At 47.3% G+C, this 18,991-nt stretch overlaps 1 protein-coding gene across 13 annotated transcripts in view; it reads right to left on the bottom strand.

Annotated features, from left to right (window-relative positions):
• Nucleotides 1-9,803: 9,803 nt before the first annotated feature.
• Thrb (thyroid hormone receptor beta) overlaps nucleotides 9,804-18,991 on the bottom strand; it is a 337,375-nt gene continuing 328,187 nt past the window's right edge. For 12 of the 13 annotated variants that reach the window (XM_087906289.1, XM_087906284.1, XM_087906294.1 and 9 more), the window contains 2 exons: nucleotides 17,528-17,786; nucleotides 9,804-14,495 (listed from right to left, as the gene is read on the bottom strand). In XM_087906289.1, the coding sequence (XP_087762415.1) occupies nucleotides 14,254-14,495; nucleotides 17,528-17,786 (501 nt within the window). In that variant the 3' untranslated portion in view covers nucleotides 9,804-14,253. Of the gene's footprint in view, nucleotides 14,496-16,416; nucleotides 17,424-17,527; nucleotides 17,787-18,991 lie in introns of those variants that run through there. The other variant, XM_087906295.1, reaches the window with a different exon arrangement.

Raw genomic sequence — 18,991 nt, forward strand, 5'->3', positions numbered from 1 at the left:
TCTGACTATTTCAAGGTCCCAGTCTCTCCTCTTCGCTCCCCGGATAAAATCAGGGCATTGAACAAAAGCGCCTTGGAACGTAGGAGAAGGATTAATTCGTTACAGAACATAAAAAATGTTCTGTTCCCCTCTGAGCTATAAATTGCTGTCAAAGTCATTTAGACTGCCTGCTGGCTGTAGATTCTGCCTGTCTTATTACTCAGCCAAGCTGATTAAGACTAATTTTGGTTAAAACAAGTTTGTGCCTGGGCAAACAACCAGCACACACAGTCTCAACCAGGCAAGTCCATTGAGACTAAGTTTATGATACAGATTCTTATTAAGTCCTGGGATGTCCAACAGCATCCCGATGAGCCGACAGCATCATCATGTTCCCAGCACGTTAAACTACCCTGTAATTTATTTGGCTGTATTCTCCCCCCTCCCCTTGAGAGCTGGTCTTTGGTTCTGGCACATCATTCTCATTGGTGAACGGTTCAGCTGAGCTGCGCTGATTCATAGCTTCACAGAGGTTTCCTAACGAGCTTCTTAGATGATTGTTTCAAAAAGGAAAAAAAAAATCCCAGCGAGACAGATGGTAGACTTTATTTTTTCTGGCTCTCCTGAATTCACATAGAGTAATTGTACATTGAAAGCAAGCGCCACACAAGCCAACTCCTCCTGCGGCTCACCTTCCGTGTGGGAGTGCAGGGAGCAGGCCTCTGAGGACACAGATGTTGTCAGTTGGAATTTAGAGGCTGAAGCATGAGTGTCAGCGACAAAGGGTGACTCTATTCTCGTCTTCCACAGCCCAGGGTTAGTCCTGGTCCTGTCTCTGTGTACCATGGACGACACTAAGGAGACCCAGTGACTTAGCCCTCTGATGAATAGCCTGGCTAATAAACATAAGTGTTTCTAGATCAGAAGTTTCTAGAAACTTGACAGAGATTTAAGGGTCCCTAAAAACAAATTCATCTTGAGGGGTGTGGGGTGCTGAGTGGGCAGATGTGCCCAACACTCTTTCTGAATGACAGGAATTTCACAGTAAGCACTGTAGGCAACAGAAATAGCCTTTGTAGAGGATGGGCATTTATGAAGCAGAAACTAGCCCTTCCCTTTTCGTTTTGCTTCCCATGGTTATCACCTTGATTTTCTTTCTCTCCCTGTGAAGTCTGGTTCTGACTGGGCACCTTACAATGTGCTATCCAGTCATCCAGTGACTGTTACCCTGTAATGGGGGTGAATCAGAAGAAAGACAGGGAGAACCTGGTAGCTCTAGTTGGACCCTAGAGTCCAATCACCAATGAGGAGTTGTCCACCCCCCCCACCAGAGACCGTCTCTCACACCACAGCTTGATGTAAAAGCATGAAGATTTTATTAATTCTGTCATGACAGGGCCTTTCAGCATTCAGGAGGCTAGAAAGACCCCGAATGGCTGGTACAGGCTATTTTTTAAAGGAAAAAGCCACGGAAGGAAGTGGGTGTCTGGGGGTTGTTCTTTAACTATTACAACTGGCTTATTCAAAAGGGCTATTACCAATAATTGGCTGGAGAGTAGTTGCCAGATCAGATGAGGTAAGGGAAAACATCTGAGGGTCACTTTACCCCTTTCCCAGGGCCTAAGTCAAAACATCAGTAACTAAGTCAACACCTAAGGGTTATCTTGCCCCTATTCAATAACTGAGTTCTATTTGGAGAACATTCACAAGGACTCAGGGAGATAATGGAAAGTTCCCAACGTTTTAGTACGTGTGTGGGCAATTGTTAGGTCCTTGGTTCCCGGGGGAAGGGAGCACTACTGCTGAGACTGAGCGGGCTCAGAATTGTCCTCAGAATTGTCTTAGAGTTTTACACTCTCTGGGTAGGTGGGGAAGCCTCCGGTGCAGGGACTCGAGTTAGCCATGCTCCTCATTTGAGTATGCTAAAATCATTTATGCTCATATCCGTGTGTAACATTGGTGGATGTGTCTACTGGGTTTCATCTCTGTTCTCCTTCCTAAGCAAAGCCAAACTGACCTCAGAAACTTTTATCTAGAGGTATCCTGCATGGGTATAAATGTTTCTCACAGAAGACATAAGTTATTGAATAAAAATCTTAGTGCCAGATGTGAGAGAACTGCCTCAGAGTTGTTTGTCAGGGAAGCCAAGAGGCTTCCTAAATAACATAGGTTATTACCATTGCTCTTGATTTTCAACATCACTAGACAGCAAGATTCTATTGCTGAAGACACCACATAGGTTGGTTATAGAATATAAAGAGATCATACTGGAACTGACCTGGATCTTTCTCCTTGCTCACTAGCTCCCACAACGTTAGAAGGTGCTATAGAAGCTTTTGAGGGGGGGGGGGGAGGAAAAGTCACGGGTGGTTTTACTTACCAGTGGGCCCTGTACAGTACAATACCAATCTGCCAGGCAAGCTATATTACCTGGTGAAATAGTGGCACGGCTGTTAGGGAGTAACCAAACACTTTTTAGTTGATTGCAATTGAAGTCTGCGCCACAGGCCGTACCTCAGACTGAAAACCTGCTTAAAAAGTCCATAGCTGGCCAGGCGGTGGTGGCGCACGCCTTTAATCCCAGCACTCGGGAGGCAGAGGCAGGCAGATCTCTGTGAGTTTGAGACCAGCCTGGTCTACAAGAGCTAGTTCCAGGACAGGCACCAAAAACTACAGAGAAACCCTGTCTTGAAAAATCCAAAAAAAAAAAAAAAAAAAGCCCATGGCTGGGCAGATGATAGACCACAGGGGCAGGACACCCGCTGCTGCTGTTTGGCACGTTATCAAAGATGTCTTCTAACATGAAAAAGGAAATCAGGACCACGAGGGGTGCGATCACCCACTGATACAAGGGGACTGATCTAATGAGAGTTCACCAAGGCCAGTTGTCTGGGACTGAGCGAGCAAGTGATCCAGCCAGATTTTCTGAATGAGGCTGGATTCTCTGAATGTGGCTGGCCCGGAGTCTTTCTGAAAAGCCATTGACAATGACACTGGGACTTGTTTCCTCTGCATATACTGGATTTTGGGGATCCAGTCTGTTTGGATGCTCACCTTCCTGGACCTGGAGGGAGGGGGGAGGAGCTTGAACTACCCACAGGGCTGGAGACCCTGACTGCTCTTGGGGATGGAGAGGGAGGAGGGGAGGGAGTGGGGGGAGTGGGAGGGTGTTGGGAGGAAGGGCAGAAATGGAGACTTTTGTATTTTAATAAACTTTGAGAAAAAAAGTCTTCTAAATATTTATGTTTATACCCCAGATTTAGTATTAATTTCAACCTGGGTTGGGGAAGTTTCTTTTTGTAACAGGTAGTGGTTAGCATAGAGACTCATGATGAGCCCAAAGGCTGAGATTAAGTGACTGTTGAGCAGTTAGCCCTAAGACAGGACATCTACATCAATACTCTCCAAGACTCAGGGATATTGTAGGAGAGGACCGGAAGAACATAGGAGCCAGATGATGAGAAGCCCTGTGCAGTGCTGTCTTCTGGGCAGGGTGTGGCTGCTGGACACATCAACTCAGGGCAGCTCAGGTTGCTCAGACCCAGGCAAGGGTGCAGCATCTCTCACTGTCTGATGAATCGTCCTCTGTGTCTGTGCAGACCCTGTAAGACTTGAGGAGGGAATGGTTGGGAATTTTTGCCTTATGAACATCTTGATATGGGGTGCACCCGGCCCGTAGGAGGGTAAAAGGTAGGGGACTTGCCGAATTTTCACCAATCAAGGACATATTTAGTTTACTTGTCCTGAATTTTATGGCCTCTAGGCACAATTTAGTTTCCAACCCACTTTTAGGACCTTTGTCAGATTTAGGAAATCTTTAGCCATGAAGGCCAGGCAACCGTGAGACCCCAGAGATATGGGCAATCTGAATCTGGGATTTTTTTTTTTTAAAAATATGGAATATCTGGACCTGAGTAACTCAGCAGTTTTGGTTGGCTCCAGATGGGTGGCCTGGTGGAGTTTGGCAACCAACTGTCTTTTGATAACAGAAGATAGTTTGGGTCTCTCTTCTGGTGAGAACCATTGTCCATTTGCCTTATGTTTGGCATCTTTCCTTTTTGCTCTTTTGGTATCTTTGTGTATAGGCTGGATTCTAGCATTTCAGGTTTGTGTAGAATAACCAAGATCTGGAGAGACCCAGCAGGTTCTAGGGCTGCCATTCTGGTGGCTGCCAGATTTCTGTTGCTGTCTTTCCTTGGACCCTTTTGACACACATTGCCATGGATGATGGCTACTTCTATTCGCAGCCATATGGTTTCCAGCAGGGCCAGGATTTTTTTCTTTGATTTTGACTTCCTTTTCAGTTTAGGTGAGGAGTCCCCCCCCCCCCCCCCCCGTTTCTCTGTAGAGAGCCCCATGGGCATGGCCTATGTCAAATGCATACTGATTGTCTGTGTACACAGAGATGGCTTTTCCCCTTTGCCACCAAAGTGCCTGGGTTGATTCCAGAAGCTCCACCCTTTGTGCTGAAGTCCCTCTGTTGAGGACAGGACCCATCTATCCTCTTGAAGCTAATAACTGTGACTCCTGTAAAACCTGGTTTTACCTTGAACAAAACAGCTCCCATTTGTACCTCTTCAGTTCTGATGGATCGGACCGCATCAGTCAATTTCAGGAAGTGTGGACTTTGGTGGCATCAGAGCCCAGATTGGAGGCTGCAGGCTCAGGGCTACCAGCCCCAGAGTGGAGGAGCCGATAGGCAGCAGCCGCAGTTGCAGGGGCAGCAGCAGCTGGGGCTGGAGCTGAAATGGCTCGGGTCCATCTTCACAGTTACCACTAGCAACTTCAGCACTGTCCGCACCTGATTGGATGAGCGCTGAGAGCTCCTTCTGACCGGAGCTGGAGGGGCAGGGGCAGCACCCGGACACATCTATCCTCACGAGGTTGGTGCCAGGGACTCTGTTTATATCCACTGAGACTTCACAGAATCATACCCTGCTGTGTCCCGCATCTGGTCCTTAGAGTCTCATGACCCTAACTTGTTTGCTGTCTTGGACTGGTTCTTCTGGGTTATTGTCTGGCCACAGGTTGGCTGGGTTGAAGTCAGAAGTTTTACAGAATTGAATATGGAGCTAGTTCAGGAGAAGTTACCCAGTAATTCATTATTTGGGCCTTGCACATCCACCTCTCTAGGAGGGCCACTAGAGTTCAGGGTGGTTAGCAACAGTTCCTGGCCCAAAGCTCTCTCCCCCTTCCCTTCCCTTCCCTTCCCTTCCCTTCCCTCCCCTCCCCTTCTTTCCTTCTTCCCTTCCCTCTCTTACTCCCTCCTTTCATCCCTTCCCTTCCCTCTCTTACTCCCTCCTTTCATTTTTTCTTTTTCTTTTTTTTTTCTAATATGGCTGTAGTGGCAGCTGCTCACAAGCAAGCCAGCCAACCAGCAGGATTCGAATCAAGACTTTGGGACAGATAGACCACTGGCCTCTTCCAGGGTCCCAGAGCCTGCGCAAAGCCTCCCTTTGTAATCATTTACATAGGATGGGGAGTCCTTTCTCCTCTTCCTCTCCTGGTGTTGCTGACTCCTCCCTCAAATCTCTTTTATATTTTGTTTTGTGTTTCTTCTACAATGTCACAGTTATTGTAATTCTTTTTAAATTTTATTTATTTATTTGGTTTTCAAGACAGGGTTTTCCTGTGTATCCCTGGCTGTCCTGGAACTCACTCTGTAAACCAGGCTGGCCTTAAACTCACTGAGATCTGCCTGCCAAGTGCTCCCAAGTGCTGGGATTAAAGAGATGCACCACCACCACCCAGCTTTTGTAAATTTTTTGGGCAATCCCCGATAATTGGGATCTAGTCATACTCTCAAACCCTTTTCATTTTTGAAGTTTCTTTTCTAATATCTGGGGCTGTCTGCATAACAAAAGCAGTGCTTTTGAGCAGCTTCAATCCTAAGATGAGCCTGGTGAAACTCTCCAGGACCTCTTTACCTTGGTCGGTGTTTGGGTCCCAGGGAGATGGCGCCAGGGGAGATCTGCTCTATCTGGGCTGCATCATGTGGCAGCAATCTCCTGCCCAGCCCAGTGGCGGCTTTTCTATGCTTTTCAGAGAAGGGTGGGTTCTGACTTTTCCAATGATACAGATTGCTGGTTGAAAAGAGACATAAACCATGAAAGATGATGGAATGGAGCTTTCTTTTCTCTCCAGGAAGCTGGGAGAGCACCTTCTCCTTCTCCTGATGCAACTAGCTATTTATAGTGACTCAGGGGTCTATTTCCGCCTCCTTGTGGGCACTCTGCTTTCAAGTACGTGAAAGATGGCAGAACACCCTGGATGAGAGGCCCAGTCCCTTCCTGTCTCCACACAGAGAATGGTATCGGGATTCTGTGGGTGGTGAAGCAGTCAGAGTCAGAAACAAAAAGGGGAAGGTCATTTTCCTCCGTTGTGACCGAGAGAACAGGAAGATGTTTGGGTTTCTCTGAGTGACTTGGCTAAGCCAAAAAGGATTTGGATCCCCAACAAGGGGACAGAGGTCTCTCACCAGAGAAAGCCACCGGTCAACATTGGGAAACTTTGGGGTGACCAGTCTCCCAGTCACATCCTTCCAGATGGCCTAAACCCTCATGGGGCCATCCAGCTTTCAAGATGGCCAATAGATTTCACAAAAGGTCTGGCATTTTCTGTGTTAGGAACAGTGATCCCACTGTTCTCATCAGCAGCGCCCCCCCTTGGGTTGCAGCAAACCCCACCATGGTCCGCAGTGGCCTCCTCCAGCGGTTGCAGCTGGCATCGCCATAGCAATAGTAGCAGTTGCTGTCACTGCCGCCAGGCCAGTCGCCAGTCACTGCTGGAAAGCAGGGCAGGGTGGGGGGAAGGGCACAGCCCCTGAGCCTGCAGGGAATCATGTAACCTCTCAGGGCAGCCAGTCCCAGTACAGCTCATCCTCCCTTCTGTTTTAAATTTGTTTGTCTAACCAACAGAACTGACAGAAACACACAAAGAGACACATAGTAAAGACAGCTGGGAGTGGCCACTGTATATCATCCATCTGAACAGTCCAGAGCCATCTCACATGGATCCTGGACACTGGATCAGTGACTGTGACCATCCTGCCTCTCCTTTGTGTCCTAAACGAAGGTACCAATAACCAGACTTACTCCTGGAAGTGACAGATCAGGTGACTTTTGATCTTGTTCCCTTTTGGGCTGGAAGTGTCAGATTCTTCTGAAGCATTAGTCAGCCCTCCATCAAAAGGAGTCCTGGGGCCCTGGAACTTATCAGGTTGTGCACTTCCTGGGATTTCCTTGACCACTTCACTCTTACCCACTCTGAGATCTCTGGTGACTTGAGGTCTGGTCTCTGGGGATCTCACTTGGGCCTTCAGAAGTGTTGTGAGGTATTCGCCAGAGAAGACCATTCAGACACAGATTTAAGCCAATAAAAGTCTTTATTAGGCAGTCAATGACTACGCTGGGTGTTCAGGACCTCAGTGCAGTCCCAAGCTTTTCTCAGGGTGAGCTTTTAAGCACAAAAAGACCCTCCCCCCCGCCCCGGGTTGGCCCACCTCACTTAGCAAGAACAATTAACCAGAAGCAGAACTATATAAGCCAAAGAGCAATGTTAGTACATTTAGAAACTTTCCCAGAGCTATGGACTTTGATGGATTAGGTCTTTGTTCTAGTTTTGACAGGCTGTGCTGCCTATACACTGGGTTCCAAGGCCTGAATGGTTCTCCCCTCGTGGTGTCAGTTGTGCTAAGGTCTGGGGATCTGTTCCATGGGTTATTAACAAAGGAAGAGGACATGAAAGTAGAAGAGGGGATTTTTGTAGAGGGGAGAGCGAGAAAAAGAGAACTTGGGGAATATGATGAGGACTGTATGCATATATGAAATTGATAAAGAATGAATAAAAACATTAAAAAACCTTCTCAGTTCTTTGAAACTAAACAGACCAGTTCCACAAACTTACGAAGCCAGGGGATATTTGGCTCTTATTGGATTCCTTTTGTTTTGGAAGTTTCCAGTTTTACATCAATACGGTTTGATCCCCTTTTCCCAAGAAATTTACCTGTACCATTCACTTGCCAATAATTTTATCATCTAAGGTTGAGAGTGGTATAGCATGCTGTCTCCTCTCAGAGGGCAAATGTGTCTGTGATCTTTTTAAATATATATTTATTATGTATACAATATTCTGTCTGTGTGTATGCCTGAAGGCCAGAAGAGGGCACCAGACCTCATTACAGATGGTTGTGAGCCACCATGTGGTTGCTGGGAATTTAACTCAGGACCTCTGGAAGAGCAGACAGGGCTCTTAACTGCTGAGCCATCTCTCCAGCCGCCACGTCTGTGATCTTGTTTCCTTATCCACACCTTTCATGACTCCCAATTTCCATTGCTATAAGTCCTCCTTCTGTCACGCATCACAGCTTTTCTAAAAGTTGACTCCCAGATGCTCATAAGACAAAGCACCTTAGTGTGTGATGGTGTTTACCTTTAATACCAGCAGATGGGGTGGGGAGAGGCAGAGGCAGGCAGATCTCTGTGAATTCAAGACCAGCTAGGGCTATACAAAGACTGTCTCAAGAAATAAAAACAAAAATACCTGTTGGTTAGGCCTCTAGAAGCCAGGGGATAATAAATAAAAAATAAAAAAGAAATCACTGTTCATGTTATCACCCCAGGAAGTGCATTTGCAAGGAATCTGGTCTGCTAAGGGGATGAGGTAGCCTTTCTTTAGGTGTGTGTGTGTATTTTGCAGTGGGGTAGCTGAGCAGTTTTAGAAGGTAAGCAGCAAACGCCACTGCAGCAGGGGAGCATTGCCCTCTCGTCAGAAAACCTAGGTTTTCTTATCTGCTTCGGAGGGTTAGAGGTAGAAGGAAGGGATGGGGCATGATTCCTAGGGCAGAGCAGGTGCTCATACAAGGCTGGTCAGCATCGTACAACCAAACATTAAGATGATGGTGATGACCTGGGCTTGGGAAGCAAAAACCCCCATCATATCCTTTTGGGAGGCTGCCAGGATGCTCAAGCGCCAAGTGACCACTGAATGGCGTTCTGTCAAAGCGCGGGGAAAACAGGTGAGCTTTCTGAAAACCAGCAAGAAGGTCACTTACCAGTGAATATCCCTCAGGGATCGCAGGCCCTCCACTTAGGATGTCTTATTATCACAGAGGTCCTGTCTGGCTTTAGTGCAGGCAGGGAAACGAATCCTTAGAATCTTTAGGGCTCAGACTATCCATGGGTAGAGTCACACAACCCGGAGAACACCCAGGCGTGTGTGTCTGCTGTAAGTGTCCCCAGGTTGCTCGCCTGGGGACAGACAGCCTAAGAGTAAAAGTGTCCTGTCCTTGAGAAAAGAAGGGTAAATTGCTAAAGTAAAAGCCTCTGGCCTTAAACACAGCCGGAGATAAATTGCTCCTGGGCATTTTCTCAAGGTTCAGAGATGCTATTGCTTCTCTGGAGATGTAAGCACAGTGGGAAGCATAAGCTGGAGTTCAGAGGTGAGAAGTCCAGCCTTGGAGACAAGGTTTAATCGAAAACTCTAGTTGACTGTTTTTCCTGGGTACCACAATGTTATCTCTACGATATCACGTGTTCTTATCCTAAGGCCAGGTCTCCTCTGCTCTGGATTCTCTGCTGTGAGAACTCTGACCTCCTTAATGGAGCTTCTTTAGGTTTCCGCTGGACGATTTCATGCTGTCTGTTTGTCAGTCAGTCCATCCGTCTGTGTATCTCACCCCCCACAACATGCTCCCCACAGGTGATCTTGACCGTCTTATAGATTCACCATGTAGTCGAGACTCCTTCCCTGCCTCAGTGCTGAGGTGAGAAGAGTAGGCAGCCCTTCTATCTAGAACTATTTAAAGAAAGAGACAGGCAAACATATCCATTGTAAGCTTTTTCTTTTTTTTTCTTTTTTAGAATTTAAGCTTATGAGTATCTATGCCCACTATATTCATAATTACAATTTAATATCTGCATACAAAAGCTATGTAAAAATCCATTTTCCCAAATATACAAATTTTCTTTTTGGATAGTTTAAAACATTTTGATCACAGATTCCAACAATTTTAGGCTGAGAAAAATATCACCAATCTAGCAATAGCACTTAACACTGTCTGCAAAACACAAATCTTCCACTGACTGTAAACCTCTCTATTCCGTACCATTTTTTTTTCCTGATTCTCAGGGCAATGAAACATTATGGAGAAAAGAATCGTCTTCTCTGACGAAAGCGCGAAGAACGACTTTGGCTATATGATGTTAAGTGAAAGATGCCAAGGTCACAAGGAACAACCAAAGGGACTAAGTGACACAAGGCCACATAGGTGCACTTGTGCCCTGACCCCCTCCCCATCCGTGCATTGGCTGGCCTACAGCCTCTTCCTGTGTCTCACATTGTGCTCTCTTGAGTGCTGTCCCCCTCCTCAGAGGAGAGACTCACATTTGATTGTCTTGTGCAGAAGGTGGGTCAGCGTGAGCTGTGCAACACAAAGCCACAATCAGTGTTTACCTGCACACTATTGCTCCTGAAGGCGGCAACTAATTCATGTGGAAACACACGAGAAATGTGTAATTTTTCATGTGCAAACATTTACACAGCACAGTAAAAATTCCGTAATAAGGCCAAACCTTTTTTCTCCCTAGCCTTTTTTTTTTGTATGTGTGTGTTTTTAATGTCTTTTTTTTCCTTTTTTATTTTAAAGATTAAAGTAAAATGTTTCAATTGTAAAAAATACACACCGGGCAAATCCTTACCTGGATAATAAATATCTACATCACAGTACAATAAATTTCTTCTCTATAAAATTTAAATATGGATCAGTCTATCACTATCAAAAGAAACACTATGCTAATGTTTCCATATTATTAAAATAACAGGAAATTGTGAGCTTATTTGAGGACCTGATGCCATCGCCATTGGAAAGGGCAAAGAAATTCAATTGTCTGTCATCTCTCATTTTGAGGAGGACCTGTGGTTTGGTTCTTCACTTAAATTAAGTTCATGAAAAAGGTTTAGCCTTACAAAATGCTGGCTACATCTCCAAAACCATAAGACTGATTTCATAATTCATGACTCATGCAGCAAAAGGTCAATATGACACGGAAAGGTTTGAGTTCCACGGAACGAAGATGTCTTACCGACAATGACATGCTCTGAAGGGGCCCAGCAGGTCACAAGTCTGGGCTGGGGAGGGTTGAGTGTGAGGAGATCAAGGCTTGGGCGCCAGCCTGCAGGTTAACATGAGAAGGGACCCTGCAGAGCGGAGCCAACCTCGCTCTCCCCGAGATTGCACTGGGATCGAGGTGGCACTGGGGCCACAGGCTGGGGACGCGCTGGGCTGAGGCTCCCACAGAAGGCGCATCACGGAGGACTGAGGCTCATCACACTAGAAGAAGCTCAGAGGCGGCACAAGGTGTTTTCAGCAGAATCAGAGGAGAAAAATTGTTCTTTCTTCCAGTTTCTGGAAGTTCTGCACATTGACGCTGAAGTGCAAAGTGCACTTGAAGGGACAAACACACGTATGCACACATGTGCACACACACACATACACATACGTCTTTTGCATGTGCACAGCCTTCTCATCCATACCTATGATTTGTAAGTGAGCATCCCAGTAGGATGGGCATGTTCTCCTTGACTGGAATGTCTTCCCACAGTGGGGCAGATGCGAAGGCTCTTTCCACCACATCCACACTTGATTTGAAAGTCTGGACAAGATTAGAAGAAAAATGCTTTGTAAAAAGAAAAGAAAAAAGATGGGTGCCAATTCCTCAAAATCTAATTTCATAAAATGTAGTTTCCCGGAGGAGGGCATGACTTGAGTCATTCTGACTTCCTGCCGTTCTTACTCCTTTCTGCCAGAGACTGAAGCTTGCATATCTTATTCAGTATGAATGTTCCGCCTTTAATGTTGCGAGGGCAGGGTCTGCCCCTTGAAGGTGAGCCTTTGCGTACAGAGCGAGGACCACGTGCTGGGGCTGACCGGGGCTGACCAGATGGCTGAGGACCGGGCTAGTGCTCAGTGGTCGTTAATCCCCACAGCACCCTGAAAGACCCTGGGTCCAAAACCCTGCAGTAGTGCTGGAACCCAGGTGTCTGATGTTCTTTGGAAATCGTCAGAGTCGGGGAAACTTTCTCGGAAACACTGGTGTCCCAGGAGTCTGTGCGCCTGCACAGGATTCACCTGCGGGCTCCCTCTCTCTCCTATTGGAAGGAGAACTTAACTCACGGCAAGCTTGTTTTTATTGTCTGGACAGAGGTCCTCCGGGAGAGTCAACAGGGCGAACAGATGTTTAATGAAGTTTGTGAGGGAGGAGGCTGGCTACAGGCTGCCTGGGAAAGCAAACCCTTGACAGATGTTTGAACATGAATCTATGGGGCTTTTTGCTTCTATTTTAATCTCCGTACCAAGTCCACAGCCATTCTGATTTTCTTATCCCGGGAAGTCTTCTAACCGCTTGAACGCTGGAGCGTGCCTTCTCCTGAGGCTATTCCCAGGGACGCTGGGGACTTTCAATGCTGCACCTTCTTTTCCAAGGCCATTCTGCCTTCCTCTGAGGCAAGTTCTCATTTCAAATAAAAGTCAAATACATTCCTTAATTGTGAACCGGCCTTGCTTTTTGTCTGATAAAGCTACGCATTTGAATATAAAAAGGAATAGTTCAAGGATCACTTCCCTCACCCCACTTACTGGAAAGTCATCCAACAGAGAAAGTAAGAGGGATTTTAGGGGACTGACTTATTTATGCAGTAAGAAAATTGGATCTGTAAGGTCCTAAGCCGACCAGGCCGTAGAGCACGACCTAGGACTCCGGTGCCCTGACGTCCAGTGAAGCCAAGTATGCTTCGAAAGCCTAAACGAGGCATGTGAGTGTCCTCACTCTTCACAGTGACTTTCTGTCCTTGGTTTCTAGGTAACGCTTGCTGATATGGCTTGTTTTCCCCAATATTTCCAGGATAAGGCAGTGAAAGGCAGGCAGAGGGATAGTTCATATCTGCGATGTCAGAGAAGAATGGGGTACATTCAGTCGCATGGGTACATTCTTTGCCCGTCTGCAGAGAAGTTGTCATGACTTGGTCATTGGGGGCAGGTTGGACAGCAATGGTGACAGTGTGTCCTTATGCATGGTCGGCCGTTGTTTTATGGGGACTCTTGGCCAGTGCAATGACGTATAAAGGTACAGAAGAGCTGGCGTTTAGAGAGAGTCAAGCTGTTGACCACCACAGAATGTGGCGGGAGGTGGATATTTGTGGATAATGTAAGGAGCTTATGAATCCGAGACCAGGGAGAGCATCCTCCAGTCATCGGACAGCCTACACCCATGAGGAGTGCATTTCCTTTGAAGCAGAATATTCCTGCACTGATCTTTTCCAGGCATTCTGTCAAACAAGACTGGAATTTCAACACGTGTGTCTCTCCCTGATCGGAAGATCTAAGCCATAGGGAAATGTCATCAGCTCAACAACCTGGATAAAGACCTTGGTGAGCTGGGGAAAAAAACTGGCTCATAGACCACTAAAAAGAGATAGCGCTTCTGTAAACAGGCTTGAGCTTTGTGGGAATGGCTTGTGAATCTCTCTAAGCTGTGAAGACGCCTTCCTGCTGGAGGTAAGAGACCACGTGCACTCTGGAAACCAGGCCTGTAACATTGATACAGATTCCCAAGCTCTAGGGGCAGGTTGAGAAAAAGATGGTCCTTGTGGCCTCAAACCAGTAAAGCAGCTGCACATCTTCAAGTCATGCACACAAGGCTACAGAGGGCCATGGGAAGGAAAGCTGATTCCTTATGGTGTGGCTATTCCCACACGTTCCAAGCCACGCTGCCTGGAGAGAAAGGGTGCCGGAAATGGTGAGCTCCTGGTAGCATCTGCTCCTACCCTTGGACACCGAAAGCCACGCCCAGCCCGAGGGGGCCCTTCCTCTGCCAGCTTCGCCCTGCAAACATCACAACTGGATCAAGATGACTGTGGTCTTGGTTTTAAGGCTTCTTTAGTCTTCCGCAGTGCCATTTGGCTTGCTCGAGTCTCTCTGACCAGGGAGGGACAGATGGGAGCTGGTGATGGCTTGGTGCTGGTGACGTAATGATTGTCCCCCACCCAACCCTTCAAAGCATTCACAGTAAGGATTGGTGAACAGAATGCAACAGTGACAAAGACCCACATTCCAGAGACGACTTCATCCCAGGCTGTGCCACCGATGACCCACTGACCCCCGACGATCCCACCCGACACAAAGAAACACGGAAACGACAACGAGAAGGGCTGAGGCGGAGGCAGGACGAAACGACACCCAGTAGCGCGGCAGGAATGACAAGAACCTGTCCAGTCCACTTAGTCCTCAAAGACTTCCAAGAATAGAGGGGGGAAGAGCTCCGTGGGGCACTCCACCTTCATGTGGAGGAAGCGGCTGGCATGGCAGGCTCCAATCATCCGCAGGTCTGTCACCTTCATCAGGAGTTTGGGCCAAAAATGTGTCACATGGTGCTTTCGGTAATTGATATAGTGTTCAAAGGCCAACAGGAAACTGTCTTGGTATTTCTCGATTCTCTCAACACAGGCCAGTCCTGGGCGATCTGAGGGGAGGAAGAAGGCGGAGATGAATTCAGAGGTGGAAGGAAGGAGCTTGTCTGATTCAATTCCAGACCTGGGGATTTCTCTGCTCCTAGGAATGAATGAGAACGCAACAGGGACTACATAATACCAGAGGCCAAAGTGACAGTTGAATGGATAGCTCTGGTTGGGGGTGGGGTGCAGTGTGGAGATGGGTAGATCTGATGGTGGGGGTGGGGTGCAGTGTTGAGATGGGTAGATCTGGTGGGGGTGGGGTGCAGTGTTGAGATGGGTAGATCTGGTGGGGGTGGGGTGAAGTGTTGAGATGGGTAGATATGATGGTAGGGTGTAGTGTTGAGATGGGTAGATCTGGTGGGGGTGGGGTGCAGTGTGAGATGGGTAGATCTGGTGGTGGGGTGCAGTGTTGAGATGGGTAGATCTGGTGTTGGGTTGCAATGTTGAGATGGATAAACCTGGTGGGAGGGTGGGGTGCTACTTCCTGGCAACCACAATGTGAGCAATGTCATTGACCCCATGCTTCCTGCCATGATGTACTTCTTTACCACAGGCCTGACAGCAATAGAGCCAGCCGACTGTGGGCACAGCCTCTGGGACTGTGAGCCAAGGTTCCTTCTGTTCCTCAAATTGGTTTTAGGGAGTGCTCCGTCATGGTGATAGGAAAACACACAGCTGCCATCTCTGTTGGTTCCCTTCCATTACTGACTTATCCCAGAGGGAACATCTTATTATGCAGCAAAAAAAATACATTTTCCAAAAACAGATGATAACTATGAAAACAAATGCATGGAGGAAAACTTATTAATAATAAAAATTTCTTTACTAAAGGCAAAGGTTCTTGCTGAAGATTTTGTGTCCTTGAGCTTTCCTTGTTAAAACCAGGGTAGCAAGTATTGCAGGGGTGTTAAGGTCAGACTAGCACCATGCTAACTCTCTCTCTCTCTCTCTCTCTCTCTCTCTCTCTCTCTCTCTCTCTCTGACTTACTTAGGACATACAGTCAGAAGAAATTACAGAAGAAATAGCTTTCTCCCTGTGTAAGTCAACATTATTTCAAAGGGTTTTTGTACCAATAGTGACTTAGCTGAACTTTGCTTTCATTCCCTCCAAGAATACATCCTCACATACGTTCAATTTCCATTTCAGCGGGTCACTTTAGAGAGAGGCCGTATACAAAGGCAGCCCATAGAGAAGCTCCACGCTGTATTTCTCCGAGTCCTCTGTATTCCCTGAAGGACTCAGGGCCAAGTGACTACTGTTTGTAGCCTGGATACCAGCTATGCAGTTGCCCATCTGTGTGACCTTCCTCCAGATGGGTGCCAAACTCATGAAGCCACTAAGGTCCTAGCAGAATAAGTCTGGTGGTCATATTTTATATTATATATGGGATCACATGAGGTGACACTGAATTTGCTGGATTCTATTGGTTAAAAGAAGTCATAGGCAAGGGGGTCATAGAGGGTGAGAAGAGCAGATATTGGGAAACCGTAGTCCCCTGGAATGTCTCCAAAGTCACCAAAGGGAGTTCTGTGTGCCATTCTGTCTGTATTTGAAACTTTCCACAAAATAACTTAAAATATTATTGATTTTAAAATATCTTCCATATCTAAAATTTATGTAGGAAACGAATTTCTTTCTAGGCCAGCTTCAAAATACTTCGCGAATTTCAGCTCGATAAAGAATTCTCAAGGTGTCTGTGACCCAGGTTTTGCTTCTGTGCCAATAAACAATTTTTGGAGTCTACGGAACACTGGTTAGACATATCTGTGACCTCAAAGTATAGTTAGACTAGAGAGTGGTCTGGGTAAGTTAAGCCGATAGTGACAGAACAAAATGACAAGCGCCAGAGGAACAAAGGTAGGTTTAGAAATGAAGAAGATGGCCGGAAACAATTTTCTATATTTCAAGACTGGCTTCCCGAATGCAGTGCGCTTTGCGTTTATTTATTGTGACGTGAATAAAAAGAGGACAGTGCCAGTTCCGTCATGAGCGCTCCACTGTTGGGAGCTCTGATGGGCAGCCGAGCTTGGTTAAAAAGATGGCAGCAAGTTGAAGCCAGCATCATCACGCCAGCGCCGGTGGGGTGACCGGTGAGGCAGAATGTTGAGTCGGGGCTGGAGCTGGGACGAGTTGGCCAGCAGGAGGTGGCTGTAGTGACGTGGTGGGACTTAAGTCTGCTGAGCTTTTGCTTGCATGTGCTTGAGCCCCTCCCTCTTGGGACCCAGCAGCATGTAAGAAGTCTGAGCCCTCTTCCAGAGGAAAGGCTGCCAGGAGGGAGAGACTTCTGCAGCTGTGGTCCACGCCTCAGCTCCAGCTCTGGTTATCTTGGCTGTCTTAAGCACTCCACTTTGGATTGGCGTGCCGTACGGTAAGAGGCATGCATTCCACAGGATGGTGATGTCACTTGGAGCTGTACTTAGTATGGCTGGTAAAGGTGGAATCAGGCAGGGTGGATGAACTATCTGCCCAAAGGGGATCACTTCATAGGGTTTCCTCTGCCCCGATCCCCACTTTCCCTATCTGAACTGGGCACCGTGCCAAGATTTACAGAGTGCTTGAGCTAATCTTCACAGTGATACAGCGAGGTAACTATTCTAACATCAATTTTATTTAGAGACCTGCAAACTCAGGCTGCTGGATGGTTAACATGCCGTTTGGGGCTTATTAGGAATGTCTTGTGGGTGAGGCTGGGGTCTGAAGCTAGCTCTGTCAGAATCCAAGATGGAAAGAACACAAACTTCTGAGACACCACAGCTAGGACTGTTTCCACAAATGGTTTCAAAGGGCATTTAACCGAGAGGCCAGTGTGGACTCTGTGGTGGGTTTCAGGCCAGCCAGGCAATATAGCATAAGACTCCAGATAACTGGTATTTAGTTCCCTGTCCATTGACCCTTCCAGTCTCTTGCTGAAGGAGAGCCGGCTAAGACTCTGTAGCTAAAGGGAGACAGACAACCCGTTAAGTGATTGAATTAGCAGGGAACCTGGAGGCTCCAGCCCTTTTCACACCCACTGCGGAGCTCGAATCTCGGTGCACTCACCTGAAGACATCAGCAGGACGGCCTGAAGCAGGGCAACTTCCGTGTCATCCAGGTTGAAAGACGACAGAGACATGCCCAGGTCAAAGATGGCATCCGACACCACCCCAAGACCCCCGTTTTTCAGCTGGCCCCGCGTCACTGCCATCTCCCCGTTCAAGGTCAGAGTCTCGCTCTCTGGGTCGTAGCGCACGGCAGCTCGGAGGGACATGATCTCCATACAGCAGCCTTTGAGGAGGATGATCTGATCTTCACACGGCAGCTGAAAAGAAGCAGGCACATCAGCACCGAGCAAGAAGACGAGTGCCAGCCATGGTGTTGGCAAAGCATCTGCACAGCCTCTGCGGCCTGCCTACGTCTGCATTCTCTGAGTCCTTCTTCTAGACCTGGGGTGACACCTATGAGCAACTTTTTATTGGTTTGAGATAGAGTTCCCATGATGTGCTGGCTGGCTTAAACTCACTTTGCAAACTACACTGGCCTCAAACCTGTGGCAATCCTCCTGTCTCTGCCTTCTGAATGCTGGGACAACAGGTAAGTAACACTATGCTAGCCTTCAACTACTTTTGAAAGAAATGTGTTTGAGTGTGTTTCGCTTGCCTGTGTGTCTGGAAGTCAGATGAGCTCATCGGATCCCTTAGAACTAGAGGTAGAGAGAACTGTCAGCTGGCATGTGGGTGCTGGGAACTGCACCTGGATCCTCTGGGAGAGTAGCCAGTGGTCTTCACTGCTGAGTCATCTCTCCAGCCCTGCCAACCACAATTTTTAAATGAAAAAAAAAATTTAAGCCCTGGCAATGCTGAAGCATGCATGGGCAGCCCATATATGGTGGTTCTGTTGAACTTGCCCATATTGGGTTTCATGGTCTAAGTTGATGAGGATGACTGACCAGGTCTCTTCCTCAAGAGGGCACCAGATCTCATTACAGACGGTTGTGAGCCACCATGTAGTTGCTGGGAATTGAACTTTTGGAAGAGCAGACAATGCTCTTCACTGCTCAGCCATCTCTCCAGCCCCAAGCTAACTAATCTCGGTAGTTTACATTGATTTGATCACACGTCTCCAACTGGTGTGCAGTCAGAGGCCTCTGTTAGTCACCCTTTCATTTGGGAGTTTGTACTGTGTCATTCTACAAGAAGGGGGCACTGAGCATAGTTTACGCCTCATCTTTTTTTACTGTTGGGTAGCTCTGTAATTGAGCAAGAGACCTGGACAGTCGCACTTATCAAAGTAGACCATGAAACCCAATACGGGCAAGTTCAACAGAACTGCTGTATACAGGCTGCCTATGCAGGCTTCAGCATTGCCAGGGCATAGATTTCAGTTTTCATTTCAGCTCTGCAATCCCCTGTGCTTTCTGTTTTTTCAAGAAGAAGGACGAAGAAAATGAAAAAGGAAATCAGGACCGCGAGGGATGCGATCACCCACTGATACAAGGGGTCGGATCTAATGAGAGTTTACCAAGGC

This window comes from Myodes glareolus, chromosome 5 (assembly GCF_982192425.1).
Source record: "Myodes glareolus chromosome 5, mMyoGla1.1, whole genome shotgun sequence".
In the NCBI taxonomy this organism is placed as follows: Eukaryota; Metazoa; Chordata; class Mammalia; order Rodentia; family Cricetidae; genus Myodes; species Myodes glareolus.